General features: G+C 45.1%; 2 protein-coding genes across 2 annotated transcripts; one reads left to right on the forward strand and one right to left on the reverse strand.

The window, feature by feature from the left end:
* Positions 1 to 9,545: 9,545 nt before the first annotated feature.
* LOC109747897 (uncharacterized) lies at positions 9,546 to 10,564 on the reverse strand. Its single transcript, XM_020306943.2, has 2 exons — positions 9,739 to 10,564; positions 9,546 to 9,647 (listed from the first exon to the last, which is right to left on the reverse strand). Exons 1-2 carry the CDS (start codon positions 10,342 to 10,344, stop codon positions 9,546 to 9,548), a joined length of 708 nt encoding a protein of 235 aa, XP_020162532.1. The 5' UTR covers positions 10,345 to 10,564.
* A 4,433-nt stretch (positions 10,565 to 14,997) lies between these two features.
* Positions 14,998 to 16,176, forward strand: LOC109747902 (germin-like protein 8-11). The gene is made up of 2 exons (XM_020306949.4): positions 14,998 to 15,270; positions 15,389 to 16,176. The coding sequence occupies exons 1-2, from the start codon at positions 15,153 to 15,155 to the stop codon at positions 15,949 to 15,951; spliced, it is 681 nt and encodes a 226-aa protein (XP_020162538.1). The 5' UTR covers positions 14,998 to 15,152; the 3' UTR covers positions 15,952 to 16,176.
* Positions 16,177 to 17,029: the final 853 nt, after the last annotated feature.

Consider the following 17,029-nt stretch of genomic DNA (forward strand, 5'->3'; position numbering starts at 1 on the left):
CATTTTCGCGAAAGACATTAAAAAGATGAAGCATATGAGGCACCCTTAATTCCATTTATTTATTTTTCTTTTATAGACTAAACTAGTGATAAAACAAGAAACTAAAAGATTCGATTGCAAGATCTAAAGATATACCTTCAAGCACTAACCTCCCCGGCAACGGCGCCAGAAATTGCTTGATGTCTACTGCACAACCTTCTTCTTGCAGACGTTGTTGGGCCTCCAAGTGCAGAGGTTTCTAGGAAAGTAGCAAATTCCCCTCAAGTGGATGACCTAAGGTTTATCAATCCGTGGGAGGCGTAGGATGAAGATGGTCTCTCTCAAGCAACCCTGCAACAAAATAACAAAGAGTCTCTTGTGTCCCCAACACCCAATACAATGGTAAATTGTATATGTGCACTAGTTCGGCGAAGAGATGGTGATACAAGTGCAATATGGATGGTAGATATAGGTTTTTGTATTCTGAAAATATAAAACCAGCAAGGTAACTAATGATAAAAGTGAGCGTAAACAGTATTGCAATGCTAGGAAACAAGGCCTAGGGTTCATACTTTCACTAGGGCAAGTTCTCTCAACAATAATAACATAATTGGATCATATAACTATCCCTCAACATGCAACAAAGAGTCACTCCAAAGTCACTAATAGCGGAGAACAAACGAAGAGATTATGGTAGGGTACGAAACCACCTCAAAGTTATTTTTTCTGATCTATCTATTCAAGAGTCCGTAGTAAAATAACACGAAACTATTCTTTCCGTTCGATCTATCCAAGAGTTCGTACTAGAATAACACCTTAAGACACAAATCAACCAAAACCCTAATGTCGCCTAGCTCCAATGTCACCTCAATTATCCGTGGGTATGATTATACGATATGCATCACACAATATCAGATTCATCTATTCAACCAACACAAAGAACTTCAAAGAGTGCCCCAAAGTTTCTACCGGAGAGTCAAGACGAAAACATGTGCCAACCCCTATGCATAAGTTCACAAGGTCACTGAATCCGCAAGTTGATCAACAAAACATACATCAAGTAGATCACCTGAATATCCCATTGTCACCAGCACAAGCAAGACATACATCAAGTGTTCTCAAATCCTTAAAGACTCAATCCGATAAGATAACTTCAAAGGGAAAACTCAATCCATTACAAGAAGTTAGAGGGGGAGAAACATCATAATATCCAACTATAGTAGCAAAGCTCGCGATACATCAAGATCGTGCCAAATCAAGATGGCCACCGGTGAGGGTGAACATACCCTCGGCCCCAAGGGTGAACTACTCCCTCCTCGTCATGGAGAGCGCCGGGATGATGAAGATGGCCACCGGTGAGGGATCCCCCCTGGCAGGTTGCCAGAACAGGGTCCCGATTGGTTTTTGGTGGCTACAGAGGCTTGCGGTGGTGGAACTCCCGATCTAGGTTATGTTCTGGAAGTTTGGGTATATATAAGAGGTGTTGGCATCGGGAACAAGTCAGGGGGGGTCTCCGAGGCGGCCACGGGGTAGGGGCGCACCCCCCACCCTCGTGGGTGCCTCGAGACTCTTCTAGCCCATCTCCAATACTCCGTGAGTTTCTTCTGGTCCAAAAACAATCTCCGTGAAATTTTAGGTCAATTGGACTCCATTTAGCACTGGGCTCTCGGTTAATAGGTTAGTCCCAAAAATCATATAAAATAGCATATAAAACATTCTAGATGGATAATATAATAGCATGGAACAATCAAAAATTATAGATACTTTGGAGACGTATCAGTCACATTGCTTGCAAGGTTTATAGTGATGTGCATTACCGAGAGGGCCCAGAGATACCTCTCCGGTTTCACGGAGTGACAAATCTAATCTCGATCTATGCCAACCCAACAAACACCTTCGAAGACACCTGTAGAGCATCTTTATAATCACCCAGTTACGTTATGACGTTTGATAGCACACAAGGTGTTCCTCCGGTATTCGGAGAGTTGCATAATCTCATAGTTAGAGGAACATGTATAAGTCATGAAGAAAGCAATATCAATAAAACTCAACGATCATAATGCTAAACTAACGGATGGGTCTTGTCCATCACATCATTCTCTAATGATATGACCCCGTTCATCAAATGACAATACATGTCTATGGTCAGGAAACATAACCATCTTTGATTAACGAGCTAGTCAAGTAGAGGCATAATAGGGACACTCTGTTTTGTCTATGTATTCACACATGTACTAAGGGTTAGTTTGGTTCGCGTCCATGCTACCTGTTGCCTGGCCTGGGACGTCCCTGAACTTTGCCTGGTGTTTGTTTGGTTGGAGTCCATAGAATTTTAGAACTAGTGTGGCCTGGGTCGCTCAGGCATATGATTAGCCTCCCAGGCGTCCTCTTCCGCTCGCCTGGAGGCAGGCTAAAACCAGCCTGGCGCTAAACTAGTAGGTTATAGGTGGGTTGTGGGCTACTTTGTCACACATATACCTTGTTTAGTCATTCCAGGCCCAGGTAGCAATCAAAACAGGTGTCTCCCCAGGCTGCCTGGCCAGGCCAGAAAAATAGAAAAACCAGGCGCAGGCCAGCCACCAGTTTCATCCAGGCATGATGCCCAGGCAATGAACCAAACTGGCCCTAAGTTTCCGGTTAATACAATTCTAGCATGAATAATAAACATTTATCATGATATAAGGAAATATAAATAACAACTTTATTATTGCCTCTAGGGCATATTTCCTTCAGCAAGTTCTAAATTTCAAGGGCTCGATCAAGGGTCAACGAGTGCTCAACCGCATTAGGGCGCGCGGCTACTTGACACTGATGGCCGACTACTTTGCCCCTGATATACTATCCGCTGACCATTTTCGCCGGTGTTTTCGGATGCGCAAGACTGTCTTCGATCGTTTGTACCATGGCATCCGGTCCAACGACTTCATTCCGAAGAAGGACACCGTGGGAATGATTGGCTTCTCTGGTTACGAGAAGTGCACGGCCGCACTCCGGAATTCTTTCATATGGCACGCCGGCTGATTCATGGGACGAGTACCTACGGATGTTTGAGAGCATATGCGGAGATGCCAAGGTTAGGTATGCAACTGCCGTGGTCGAGGTGTTCGAATCTCAGTATTCGAGAGAACCAAATGTAGCAGACACCAAGAGACTCTTGGCAATCTTAAAAGTAAGAGGGTGGCCAGGTTTGCTTGGATCTCTTGACCGCATGCATTGGAAATGAAAGAACTACCCGAAAGCTTTACAAGGGCAATATCAAGGTCATATTAAGAATCTCACAATCATTCTTGAAGCAGTTGCATCACAGGATCTTTAGATTTGCCATGCTTTCTTTGGCATGCCCAGGTCTCGCAATGACATCCATGTGCTGCAATGGTCGCCGTTGTTTGCGAGGCTAGCTGAAGGAAAAGCTCCTCCTTGCCACTATACTATCAATGGACATTAGTACAACATGGCTACTATCTGGTTGGCGGTATCTATCCTCCACGGGCTACCTTTGTCAGCACAATCTCAAAGCCAGTTGGCCAGAAAAAGGCTCACTTTGCCCAAAGACATGAGGCGGCTAGAAAGGATGTCAAGAGGGCATTTGGAGTTCTGCAGACTCGTTTTGCAGTTATTCGTGGACCTGCAAAACAATGGGATATGGAGACCTTGTGGGAGGTGGTGACATGTTGTGTGATCATGTACAACATGATCGTTGATGATGAGGGTGACGATGTTGCCGCAACTCCGGAATTTGAGAACATGGGTGATCATATCCAACTTCCGGACCAGAATTCAGTCACATTTGAAGAGTTTATTCAAAGGCAGGCGCTACAAATCATCCGACTTACGTGAGAGGAAAGATCATCCGCCTCGTCGGTCGTTGGATCGGGCGTTGTGTAGCCGTCAGATCACACCAGTCATCCCCTTCCTGTAACCAACCGCACTCGCACTCCCCCGCATTTACCGTGAGAAAGAAAAAGAAAGACGCCGCCGAGGAAGTGAAGAGAGCAGCCCGCATACGTTTTTCGGCGGCGTCGTAGCACAACCGCCACGCACTTCCAGCGCATTCAGCGGCACCACTCAAGCTAGTTTCCGGGGCAACGCTCTGCTGCACGCGCGGATCTGATGCTACAATGCACCGGCGGCCGCTCACCTTGCATTATTGCATGCGAGGTTACAAGGACGCTGCTGCCACTCCCCGGCGGCAGAGCTGCGATGGAGTAGGTGACCTGCTGCAGCCGGCGACGGAGCTGCATTGGAGCAGGTGGTCCACTGAAGCCCCAACGACGGAGCTCCATTGGAGCAGTTGGTCCGCTGCAATGGCACAGCCACTCCCCGGCGGCGGAGCTGCGTTGGAGCAAGTGGCCCGCTGCAGCCCGACGGCGGAGCTGCATTGAAGCAGGTGGTCCGCTGAAGCCCCGGCGGCGAAGCTGCATTGGAGAAGGTGGTCCGCTCAAATGGCGTGCCACGCCTAGACAATGATGTTGCTTTGCAGCAAGAGGTCTGGTGCGGTGGCACTGCCATGTCTCCACGGCGTTGGTGCTTCAGCAGGTGGTCACAGCTGCCATGAACGGCGGTGTTGTGTTGCAGCAGCAGCGCTGTTGCGTCGGCGCAGGTCGTCTGGTGGAGGTCTGCTGTGAGATTGCGTTGCGAAGCGGAGATGGAGGCCTGCGGCGAGCGTCAGCGGCGCGGTGGCTGCAATCGGAGAGGCACTTCTGTGAGTCTCCAGGGCCTCTTGCCGGATACGGCGGAGAAAGAATTTCCGGCGAGGTTCATTAGGCTCAACGCGTGGGAAAATGGGAAGAAATGGAGCAGTTCCTGGGAAGCGTGGATGCGGGATGTGAGGCTGAGCGTTGACCGAGACGCACCAGCCTAGGTGGGACAATTGACACGTGGCGCGCAGACGAGGAGGCTTAATTTCTTAGAAATCAGCCGGATGAATTAAAGAGTTTTCCTTATTCAAATGCATCAACAAATTCGGAATCGACCAACTCACGAGTAGCTGAAGGAAGATCTGATTGAGTATCAGTGGACGGTGAAAGGGAAAAGCATGTTGGATGTAATATTTGAACTTTTTCCAGTTTAAACTAGTGTTGCATGTGGCTATTTGAACATTATACCCTTTGCATTCGGCTATTTGATTGTGTGGACTTGAAAAAAAATGACGAAGGCCGGATGTATGCGGCTAGCATTGGATGTCCTCCTCTCACATCCGTGTCCGTGGATTTATCCCCCTGCCCACAGACGGGTGCGGGAGAAAATTTATGGATTACTGTTGGAGATGCCCTAAGGTGATACTCTAGAAACAGAAAGAAAACCCAATTACACTAGACAAGACCAACGTCTCGGCATGGTAAGTATTGTCAACGTCCATCAATTTTTTATGGAGATTTTCATGTGAAATTTCATCTATGGGACTGATCGATCGCATTATATGTGCATCATGATATTTTTGGTCGTGTCTTTTTTTTTTTGGCTTTGATAATGCTACTATGATCTCAACCTGATGCTGACTAGATATGTGACTTCACATTTGGCAACAAGGCCGTTCATATAAACTGTCGTAACTGACAACATGGGCTTGAAGGAAATCGACTTGTTGGGATGTCATATATATGGGCTAGTGTAATTGATAATCCCACTTAACCTTTTGTATGTATATAAAGTAACATCATGGAGATAATTGCATCCGCCATCTCCACCAACACAACATCAAAAGTTAGATAAAATGTCGATATATAATGCACACGCCGAAAATTACGACAAAATGAGAAAATAAAGAAAAAGTGCAATCAGAGAAAATCACCCACGTCATCATCACTAGTCCACCTGAAACCAAATATCCTGTGCTATATTTGTTGCACTTGATTGGTCATTCTGGCCCCTATTGGACACCGGGGAAGCTGTAATAAACCTTTTGAGCTTTGGATAGTTGGCCTAATAAGCTGACTTCTTTTGATACGTGTCCAATTTCTGAAATGTTTGCCACAATTGAGACACTGATATATGGACCCCCTCTAGCTCCTCAGATCCAGCACTCAGCAGTTTTACTTCAAAAAAGAATCAAGACACGGTCTGTAAACTTTTAGGTTGCTAGTACATCCCCGGGGGAGGCGATACTTTCCTCATACAACACAGCGTGTTGTAATGTCATGCTATTATCAGAGACCAAGCCGTTGCTTCCATCGAGGAGGTTCCCCGTGTCGTCGATCACGGGGACGTATGCACACATCCTGAAGCTTGGATCATATGTGTAGTAGCTTGGCCGTATGACGATACGGCGGCCATTGTCGATGATGGTGAGTAGGCTGAACAAGTACCCAGGGCGCATTAAGTTGGCGACCTTTGCTGGCAGCGTGTATCGATTGATTCGACAATGTAGATCCCACATGCCCGTATCATGGTCACGCAGCAACCAGAGATTGTGTTGACCAGTCGTCACATGGCCAAAAATCTCAGAATGGAAGATGCACAGGCGGCCGCCGAGCTCGGTCAAGTTATAATGGTCTTGAAACTTTCTCTCCATAACGATTGGTAGCGGCAACGGCACAGTTCCAAACTCCTCATCGTCAAGGTTGAAGGAGAAGACGAACATCTCTTCCGAGTGAGAGGCAGTTAGCTTACGTCTGTCCAACCAATACACGTGCCCCTGCGTAAAGACGCTCATGTCGTGATGGTTGTTCACACAATCCAGCGGTGGTTTCTCAGGAGCACGACCCGTTGCTGGCCTCCAGAGCGCCGGGACGGAGTTGATCTCATAAACTTTGTATCTCACGGATTCTGGGAGGCAGCAGATGCACACAACTTTTTGCGTCCTAGTGTGCGTGTCGTAGCCTAACCCTAGGTGTGTGATACTGGGGTCGCCCTTGGCCCCGCTCTCCGGGAGCGCTGCCATTCTGCCGGTGGATGGGTTGAGGACGTAGTGCGTCACTGCGTCCTTGCAGCTTGAAGAATGAAGAGACCGCGGCACTGCTGCGTGACGAGGCGCGGGAGGAGGTTGTCTGTGTTGCGGCCGTGAACATCATGAGAACAGGGGAGCTCCATGAGAGTCTTACGACCATGGCTGTCCGGCGACCACACCTGCAATTTCGGACCGCGAGAGTTCTCCACGAAGAGGATCCTTGGGCCGCCGTGGCGGTTGGCGAGGCGAAGGTGGAGGTCGGCGAAGTCGCTCGAGGCGAGCGTGGCGGCCCAGGCGCGAGAGAGGCAGCGGCACCGGTGCACTGCCTTGGCCGGCAACCGCGCGAAGATGCCCTCGATGACTTCGTCCGGGAGGACCGGGCATGGATCCTCCATGGACGGCCGGCGGCGGCGGGGGTTTGTTTGGGCCATCCACGCGTCGAAACAGATCGATTACGAACACGAGATCGATCGACAAGGACTGCACAGGTCGATGCGCTTCTGTTTTGTTCGTTTGTTTTCGTGTTGATTGATGATTCCGTATTCCGGTGCACGCACGTATCCTCGAATCGAACTTGTTTCAGTTGGACTACGTGTTTACCTATTCTTTCTTCTAAGAAAATAAAATAGAGGTACCAAGTAGCATACGATGCCAGTTAAACTTGTTTGCAATTTCCGCTGTCAATTTGACGGGAGTTAGTGCTAATTGGTCCCAAGTATTTGCAACTCGCTTTTCAGAGGGGAAAAGATCCCATCAGCCGGCTGATTACACGGCCGCATCCACCGCTCCCTTCGGTTGACACGTGGCCCACTGGACCACCCACGTTTTTCTTCCCCATCTTATCTCTTTCTCTCTTTCTTTCGTCTTATCTCTTTCCAACTTCTCTCTCATGTGCCTATCAATGACGTACATCTCACTGGTGAGGACGATGGTGATGAGGCAAAGTGGTCGGAGCTCACTCGCCCACGGCGTCGCGATGGCGGGGACGGGTGGCGCCGCTCGCCACCACCACCGTGCGGTGGGAGCTTGTGGCGAACGACAATGGTGTTCTTTTTTTTGCAACATTCGATCTGTTGCAAAGAAGATTTCTGCAACATATTCTTCTATAACACCGCATAAAGGAGAAGACAAAGAAAAAAAATCTGCAACATCGCCTCAGTTGCAAAGTTTTTCTGCAACAATACCTCTGTTGCAAAAAAAAAGTGAAGACAGAAAAAAAATCTGCAACAGGACCTATGTTGCAAAACAAATCCCGCAACACAACCTATGTTTCAAAAAGATCTCACGGCTCACGAGGTGGCGTATCTTTTAAAAGGATCCGCCGGCCGACGCGTAGCGGCCCCCTTTTCAGAGACGCTCTAACATTACTTATCAATTATAAACAAATTATTTTCAGACGCTTTATGAAAAAACTATTTTCGATGGAATAAAAAGGAACACACATAAACAATAACAAACCTTGGTCGGCTCCTGGGTTCCTAAGAAAAACTCAAGGTCTTCGCGTGGCTTCTTTTCGGTGCGAGGCTCTACTAGGCAAATTTGTTGCGCAAAACACATCATCAGCAACTCTTCCTGTTCCAGGTGCAACCAAGGCCCTGAAGACAGTAACCACATCTTCCTACGTTGTTGCTTCTCCTATAGGATTTGTCAGCGCCTATAGGCATCCCGCCGCCACACCTGATTGCAGATCTTTGGGGTTGCATGTTACCCCCTCCCCTCGGTGCATGCGACATAAGGCCTTCTAGTCTACTTACGATGTTCATATTGTTACCGTCACCGAAGATCTAGTTCTACGGATGAGGACGCTAGCTAATTCTCCGCATGTGCAAACGTTCTATGTAATTTTGTCTTGTAATCATGGTTACACTTCAGTAACTCCCTCCGTCTCATATTAATTGATGCTCAAGCGGATATATCTAGCAGTATATTCACGTGGAGAAATCTCCCCCCGCCAACACAACAAGGACCTTTGATAGAAAAACTAAAGTTAACATTAACCATTCTCCCTAGCTTACTCTGTTACATCTCCAATTTTCTCTAACCCTCGGTTCAAAGAAACAAACAGACGACGCCCAGTCTGAAGTAGGATTTTACAATGTTGAACCGCTGCTTCATTGTCATACGGTTGGGAAAGAATGACGTCATCGAAAAAACGGTGACATGGGAGAGACACTAACTACAGCAAATTGGCATCACACTTGCGACCACTATCGACATGACAGGACGAAGCGCCAAAAACAATCCCGGATCTAGGGCCGAAGATTCTAGGGACTCAAAGACCACAAGCTCTCTAATGTGTGTCATCACTCATACCTGACTTCTGACTTGGCGAGGCGTAGGAGACACAACATGTGATTTAGTTTCGAAGATATCGCGCAAGGAAGTCAATAGTGAAAACGGCTTATAATTCAGAAGCTTGTTTCAAATCCCAAAAAAAAGGTTCATACAAATATCTTCCTAAAAAATCTCCTAAAACTCTCTGTTGGCAAAAGTGGCACACACAGTACATGATGTCAACAGAGATTTTAATTTAAGCAGCCTACTAGCTTTGGTCCACTAACCTAGAGAATGGCCAGGCAATGCAATCAGACCGGCAGCTCACAACTCACTCATCCACCAGGGCCATATGGTGATTTCTGCATGACATGTCTGGTGAATTTACTGAGGCATAGCCGCATAACTAAGCAACAGTTTCCTTCTTGCAACGAGCTTTTCTTGTCTGAAGGAAGACATCAGTCAGGACGGTCTTGGACTTCAGCGAAGCAAGGAGTATGTCTAGCGCCTGACATTCCAACACAGATATCATGAACTGCACCAATTAATCAAAACCACATGGGAAACTAGTGATAAAAATAAGAGAGTATGTGTGTAACCTCTTCCTTGCCAATCTTCACCATTTTTTCTTGCAGCATGCTCAGGTCCTTGACACCGCACTGGGCGAGCAAGGCAATGCTTGCCACGCTGGACGCCGGTATCATCGAGAGATCGTCCTTGACTGTATACGTGGCTGTCCCGACCACAAACCCCTCACTTTTGACATGCAGTATAGCTTTGTTCATTCCGGTGGAGCAACTTGGGCATTTGCTGCCTTTAGCAACTGAAAAATACCCACAACTATGGCTTGTGTAGCAGCATCTTTTCCCCTCACAGGTGAAGAATCTGCTACAGGCATTTAACTGTGCATCCCCCATCAGCTGTTGCAAGGGAGAGAGCATACCGGGGGAAATTGTTGGCTTGATGTAGGGCTCCTTGCCCTTGGTTGAGAATACATACGTGGCATCAAGCGTCTCCAGGCTATCGAGAACATTCCCAATGCTGCCAACCATACGCTCTTTGGTGAGCAGGTTGATGACGGTGCTCATCGGGAGGCATAGGAGGCTGGACAGGAACTCGACCACTTCATTGTCAGCCTCGGCAAAGCAGACTTTCTGAGCCTTGGTATCAATCAGGAGCTTCATCGATAACTCCTTAGTAGCCATGATATTCCCTTTTTATCCGAATGTTTTCAATTGATCGGTTTCTACTCCTGCACTAGCAAAACAGGGTCAACTAAGGCATTCAAAATTAGGCAGTGTTCTAGTTCAGATCATCAAAATGAGCAAAATAAAAAAATCACAATCAATTATTAGAGCCAAATAGAGTAACAAATTTTGTGAGACTGTAACCCAAAAATTAAATAGTGAGGACACCAGAAAATATAATAAGAAGACCACAAGACATACCAATCATGCATATTAACAGTTTGTTGTTATTATATACTCCCTCTGTCCCAAAATAAGAGTCATGGCCACAACAATTATTTTGGGACGGAGGGACTATAAAATTAGATAAACGGCCAAGGTCACGGGTTATATTGAAAGCCTATAAGAATACAACTCTGGAATATTGTGCTCCGACCAGACTTTGAAAAGGAGAAACACACAGAGATAGTAGCTTTACCCTACTCAAGTTTGTTATTTCTTCCCTCCTTGCCCAATTACTACACCCTCCGTCCCAAATTAAGTGTCTCAATTTTAGTAGACACTAATTTTGGGATGTAGGGAGCACTTATTACTGATATTTTAACTAGATATGCAAAAGATAATACTTACAAAAGCAAGGTATGGGTCTGAACATTACTGCACAAGCCACAAGGTTCCGTATGAGATTTGGTCGCAGATATGAAAAAGCTGATAACTATAGAAGCAACGACACTTTTTTCCAGATTGAGTCTTGAAAGTCAAGTGGACAATGGGACTAGATGTTATTGTACCAGGGCGGCGCGGCATCCTACTGATAATAGTGTTTAATGAAAGATCTCTCCGCAGACGATTGTTATTAAGCAAACTGTGTACAGGAAAAATGGGTTCAGACTAAATCATCTATTTTACATTTTGTTTGTGGTGTGCCATTTATAAAATTGATTAAAACAAGTTTCGAACAATGATGCTAAAAAAAATGTAAACACTAACCCTTAATTGTAATAATCATCCCCAGCTCACCAAGCACAAATACGATCTTTGGGTTTTATTTCTGAGGTCCAATATTTTTTCAATCATGCTCATCTAAACATAAAAAACCCTAAAACCAGTTTACGTTGCAGACGAAGAAATATTTCTTTACCTCGTCGTAATGCCTTGGAGGAACTTCGTGGAGCTACCCTAGAATGCCACAAACTAAAAAACTGGATTAGATCAGATCTATTCTGTTTGCGTCTTTGTGGTGCAAATTAAACATAAATAGATTCACACATTGATAATTGATCTTTGGTCCTTGGAATGCCCTACGGCTCCTTTCCTTCCACGTCTTCAGAAGGCCAACAAACTCCACTATAGAATATTTTATCCAAATGTTAGTAGAACTACAAGATTTTGCATGTTTTTCAGTTGCGAATTACAGGATTGAAGATAGAAGTGCATGGATTAATGTGAATAAATTTGTGAAAACTAATTCAAAACCATCCCCCTCTTTATAAGTTCAAGAATTATCCCTGGTACTAAACCAGCGACAAGTAATATATGGATCGGAGGGAGTACTGTTTTGTAAACTCCATTCCCCTCATATAAGCAGTCCCTTCCAAAAATCTACGAACCATGTTGATGGTCGGAAAAAACCCGAGAAAGATCAACTGAAATCCTGAATATGCAGACATATATCAGCGACAACAACGATCTCCTATTCAGATGTGACAGATTTCATCTATCGCGGAAAGAGCTAGCTAGGGTGGATTCGTCGCGAATAAAAGGGGAAAGCAACTGCAAGGAGAAGCAAGTTGATTACGTAGGACGACTGGCGGGGACGAAGCATCTCACCGTGATGATCGCCGCGTGCGGGAGAAGAGCGGCGGCGACGAAGTCGACGAGGATTCTTCTTTGATGCAACCTGGCAGGTCACAATGGGCGACCGGATGGGTTACAAATTAGTTAAGGACTCGTGTGGGATATACAATGCACGGGCCATTTACCCTGATTAATTAGCAGCGTCGCGTCGTTAGGCCCAGCTCTGCATTAAGCCCATTACTCGCGTCGCGTCGCTACTTCCCGAACTTTCGTCTCCTCAAAAAAACAAAAAAACCCCGAACTTTCTTCTCCCCTTCCTTTATTTTCTGTTCGTTACGCCCAATTATGGAATCAACCTGTCCACGGACCCGGACGTCACCTCGTGGTCTTTGGAGCCCTCTGGCATCTTTTCCACCAAGTCGCTGTACAAGTACAATAGGTTAGCGGCGGGAGGTGAGCAAGAGGAGATGCAGGACCTTTGGAAGAGCAAGTTGCCACCAAAAATTAAGGTATTCCTGTGGCAACTAATAAGAGGGCGGCAGCCATCGGGTGACCAAGTGCTTAAGCGGAATGGGCTGGGGGATGGCCAATGCCAACTGTGCTGGGTTGCGGAGGACCCGAACCACTTTTTTTTTTACTGTGTGTCCGCCCAATTTTTGTGGAGCTGCTTCAGGGAAGTCTGGGGCAATGGCTAGTCCCAACCAACTTCCCTGACTAGCACCAACTAGTGTCCGGTTGCTCGGGCCAGGTTTGCTGATTGATGTGGGTGAATTTTGGGACCTTGGCATGGACTCTGTGTGGTGTGATCGAAATAAACTTGTTATTGAGCATATTTTTCCTTCAAGGGCAACAGATGCGATTTACAAGCGGTGTGGCTTGTTGCACCAGTGAAAGCCTCTATCCAAGTGGCGGGATAAGTTGGCGATCTACAAATTGACGAGGAAGCACAAGGAGGTGGCGGCCAGGCTACTCATGATCCTTTACCCTCCTTGAGTCTTTATTGCTTTTTGTGGGTGTGTTGAGATGTAGCTCCCAGCGTATTCTGAACTTTCTTTTGTACTTTCGTTGTTTGCGTGTCGTGTGCTGGGTGTGTGGTGTTTGTGGACCTCTGTTTCTTCGGTGGGATGCTTGTATGTTTGCGGTCGTTGCTTTATTTATAAAGCGGGGCGAATTACCTTTTTCGGTAATTATGGAATATAGATCTCTTCGGTTCGAAATTTTATTTTATGGATGGCTCTATCAGTTGGGAGAAAATAAGTATAGTAGCATAAAGATAACATTTTTTTCCTGAATTGTTTTTAGGAAAAGTTTGCTGAACAGATTTTTTTCGAAACATTTAAGAAAATGTTTTAAGAAAAATCCATGGATTTATGAAACTGATAGATGCAACCAACATACGTGTTTGACACATTTATCTTCAAATGTTCGTTGTGTATTGAAAATTATTGATATATTTTCATGAGTGAAAACCATACGTGGTTTTTGGGATAGTGGAGGGTTAAACGCACGATTTTAGTAAATCGGTTTTTGGATGCTTTTTAGGAAAACACGCTTTAGACGAACCTCTGATGTAGCGCGACTTGTCCAAGGTAATGTGTGATGTGGAGAAACCGTGTACGGATAACCCGTTTTTAGAAAAAAAAAAGTACTATTAGTCATTTTTCTATACACTAGATTTCTTTTTTTACTTCTGCAAAACTCGGTTTTATCAAGGATTTTTGTTAACTAATCCAAACAGCATATTAGGTTGTTATAAATTCAAGTTTAAGGAGAACCGATTCTCCATAAACTTGCTATCCAAACAATCCCTACAAAAAGAGTCCAATGCATATATATACTCCTCTACCGACATTTAGTAATGTGTGGGACCCACGTTTCATAGAGTCTGCTAAATAATATTTATATTGTGAATTTTTCGTACGATGTTCTAAATCTGTACACTGTGGTATGGCTATAGTGGGATGAGAGGATATAGCATGCCCCGGAGATCGCGCAGCTAAAGCAAGTCAAGCAGACGACCGGCCCTCCTTGTGAAGGTTAACAAGGCTGAAATGGTCTTGATTCAAAAAAAAAAAAGAGGTTTAAGTGGTCTATTATAGAGCGTGTATTATGAACTGAACAAAATTATATATTGAAAAGAACTGCCGGGTTCTCCACATAGTTTGTATGGGATCTCCAACCATGACTAGTTATTTGCTTAAGACTCGGTCACATATGGACAACTCCATCAACAGTGACCATTTCACGTGTAGTATAGGTAACGAAAAGGGAGGTTACTTGGCCATTCTTATTCATGTTCGTCATGCGTGACATTGATGCACGGATAACCTAAGAAGCATTCACAATGTGCTCGGTATCTTCTTCCATGCGTACACCTGCAGGTGATTGCATGCATGATGAAAACTTATGCAGTATCACATTAGAAGCAATCGTTAGTGACTTTAGTGTTTGCGCAGATGGTGGGAAGAGTACCATTTCCAATTACTCAGCTCCCACTTATGACCAAGTCAATTGTTTTCTTCAGAAGCAAGGATGGAGCAAAAACTTATGTTCGCATAATCTCTGTCAGTTGAGTTTTGAAAAAAATATCAGTTCAGTTCAAGTAAATATTTGCAAATAAAAGAACTTAATTTTTCTTCATGCTCATTTGTTCAGATTTTTGGAGGTGTGAGCAGAGGTATCACGTAACTAGGGAGGTACTACCAAATACGCATACATGTCCAGTGGTTTACTATTTCACACATGCATGACCAAGTCAGATTAGTCAGCCACTAGAACATATTAAAATGAAGTGGACGATGAAGCTTCTTAATGCTGCAGCTAGTTGGCATACTCAACCGGCTTAATGACCACTTCTATCTGGCCATACAATCTTCTTTGACTTGTTCGCAACCTTTACCAACTCTTTCTGCTGCTATATATACGCATACATCCTTTGGTATGGCAAACCACACAAGTACGACAGAACACACCACCCACAAACACTGAAACACCTCTCTAGGAAACACCACTCAACATAAAAAATCCAAATGGCCTCCTCTTCCAGCTTCCTTCTGGTTGCTCTTATCGCGTTGGCCTCATGGCAGGCCATGGCTTCTGATCCAAGCCCTCTCCAGGACTTCTGTGTGGCTGACAATAGCTCACATGGTATGTACTTCCAAGCTTCCTTAGTTGCAAAGTCTAAAATTTGCAAATATTCATTATACAGATAATATCATTACAAGTCATTGACTTACATGCTTCTTTTTATTATGCACCTATGCAGTGTTTGTTAATGGGTTTGTCTGCAAAGACCCAAAGGAGGTGACTGCGGAAGACTTCTTCTTAGCGGCCAAACTTGACATGCCTAGGGACACAAAGATGAGCAAGGTGGGATCCATTGTCACACTGCTCAATGTCATGAGGATCCCCGGTCTCAACACACTGGGTATCTCCTTAGCACGCATTGACTATGCACCTTTGGGGGAGAACCCACCACACACTCATCCTCGTGCCTCTGAGATCCTCACCGTGCTTGAAGGGACACTTTATGTTGGCTTTGTCACATCTAACCCAGATAACAAGCTCTTTTGGAAGGTCCTCAACAAGGGTGATGTGTTTGTTTTCCCACAAGGACTCATCCACTTCCAGTTCAACCCCAACCCCTACAAGCCAGCAGTTGCAATTGCCGGACTTAGCAGCCAAAACCCTGGGGCCATAACCATTGCGAACGCTGTGTTTGGTTCAAAGCCGCCAATCTCAGACGATGTTTTGGCCAAGGCCTTTCAGGTGGAGAAGAAGACCGTGGACTGGCTCCAGGCTCAATTCTGGGCTGACAACCACAATTAGTTAATTGTTGCACTACTAAACTAGTATTTTACAACAATGATATGTAAAGCGTACTAATAAGATTGTTTGTTGTATGTAAATATGTATCATGTATTGTTCATTTGATTGGGAGTTGAATAAATATTCGTATTGTAAATCTAGTTTTACGCACATGAGACCACACTTGAGTCTTATCTACAAATAAAACCTTCCAGTTCTTATGAAAACAAGGCTAGGTTTTGACCTGTTCCAAACATAATATTTGAGTACTAGGCAGGGCTCCCCAATGAGGATCAGTATTACGCCAGGGAGGCCGACTATGGTGACTTTTCATTTGGACAATGAAACACATACAATGTAAAAAAACAAATCCACCTTTTGGAGTAGGAAGGACTTAGAAAAAAATCCATCTTTGGCGGTACAGGATTTTATCTATAGTCCTAAAGAGAGAGGTCATTTGAGAATTATCAATCTCCACACTCAAAACAACTGCCTTGTCGAAAATGGTTCATAAGTTTATTTACCATTTTGATATACCTTGGGTTAATCTCGTTTCGAAATCTCAAACAGAGACCTGGAAGCATGGAGAAACAGGCCTCGCCCATCCCGCTCAGAAACGATTTGAAAATTGGTTTGTTGTTGTATATGGAAGGCGTGAGATGGACAGAGTATGATTGGTCGCTTTATTTTTGGGCATTGGTGGTGTAAGATGGAAAGAACGAAAAGATTGATTGGCGTTGTATATCTGATTACGATTGCGATGCGATTTGATTCCTGTTGTGTATGGAAGCTATTATTTGGAAAGGATCATATTGTTTGGAAATTTTATTGTGCAAGGGAGGCGTGGCATGGAAAGGATGCCATCGTTTGGTCTTTGTGGGGTTTATTTGGGGATTGTTTCGGTTAAAAAAATAGAAAAAATCTATGGAAGAGAGATGGGATCGAGGGGTGGCCTCTCGTTGGATGGGAGAGAGGGAGCAAACGAAACGAAACAACGTATGGACTGAGACATTAGGAGTAGAGATTGATGCAACAAACCCAAATTTCAAGTATCATGCCTTAAGCCTGGGTGGGTGGGAAGGCATCACCTCCTTTCCAC

The sequence above is a fragment of the Aegilops tauschii genome, chromosome 7 (assembly GCF_002575655.3).
Source record: "Aegilops tauschii subsp. strangulata cultivar AL8/78 chromosome 7, Aet v6.0, whole genome shotgun sequence".
Classification (NCBI taxonomy): domain Eukaryota; kingdom Viridiplantae; phylum Streptophyta; class Magnoliopsida; order Poales; family Poaceae; genus Aegilops; species Aegilops tauschii.

Coding starts and splice junctions, on each gene's coding strand:
- LOC109747902 (XM_020306949.4), top strand. CDS start 15,153: ATGGCCTCCTCTTCCAGCTTCCTTCTGGTTGCTCTTATCGCGTTGGCC. Junction 15,271..15,388: donor GGCTGACAATAGCTCACATG/GTATGTACTTCC, acceptor GCACCTATGCAG/TGTTTGTTAATGGGTTTGTC.
- LOC109747897 (XM_020306943.2), bottom strand. CDS start 10,344: ATGGCTACTAAGGAGTTATCGATGAAGCTCCTGATTGATACCAAGGCT. Junction 9,648..9,738: donor TGAAGATTGGCAAGGAAGAG/GTTACACACATA, acceptor TTGGAATGTCAG/GCGCTAGACATACTCCTTGC.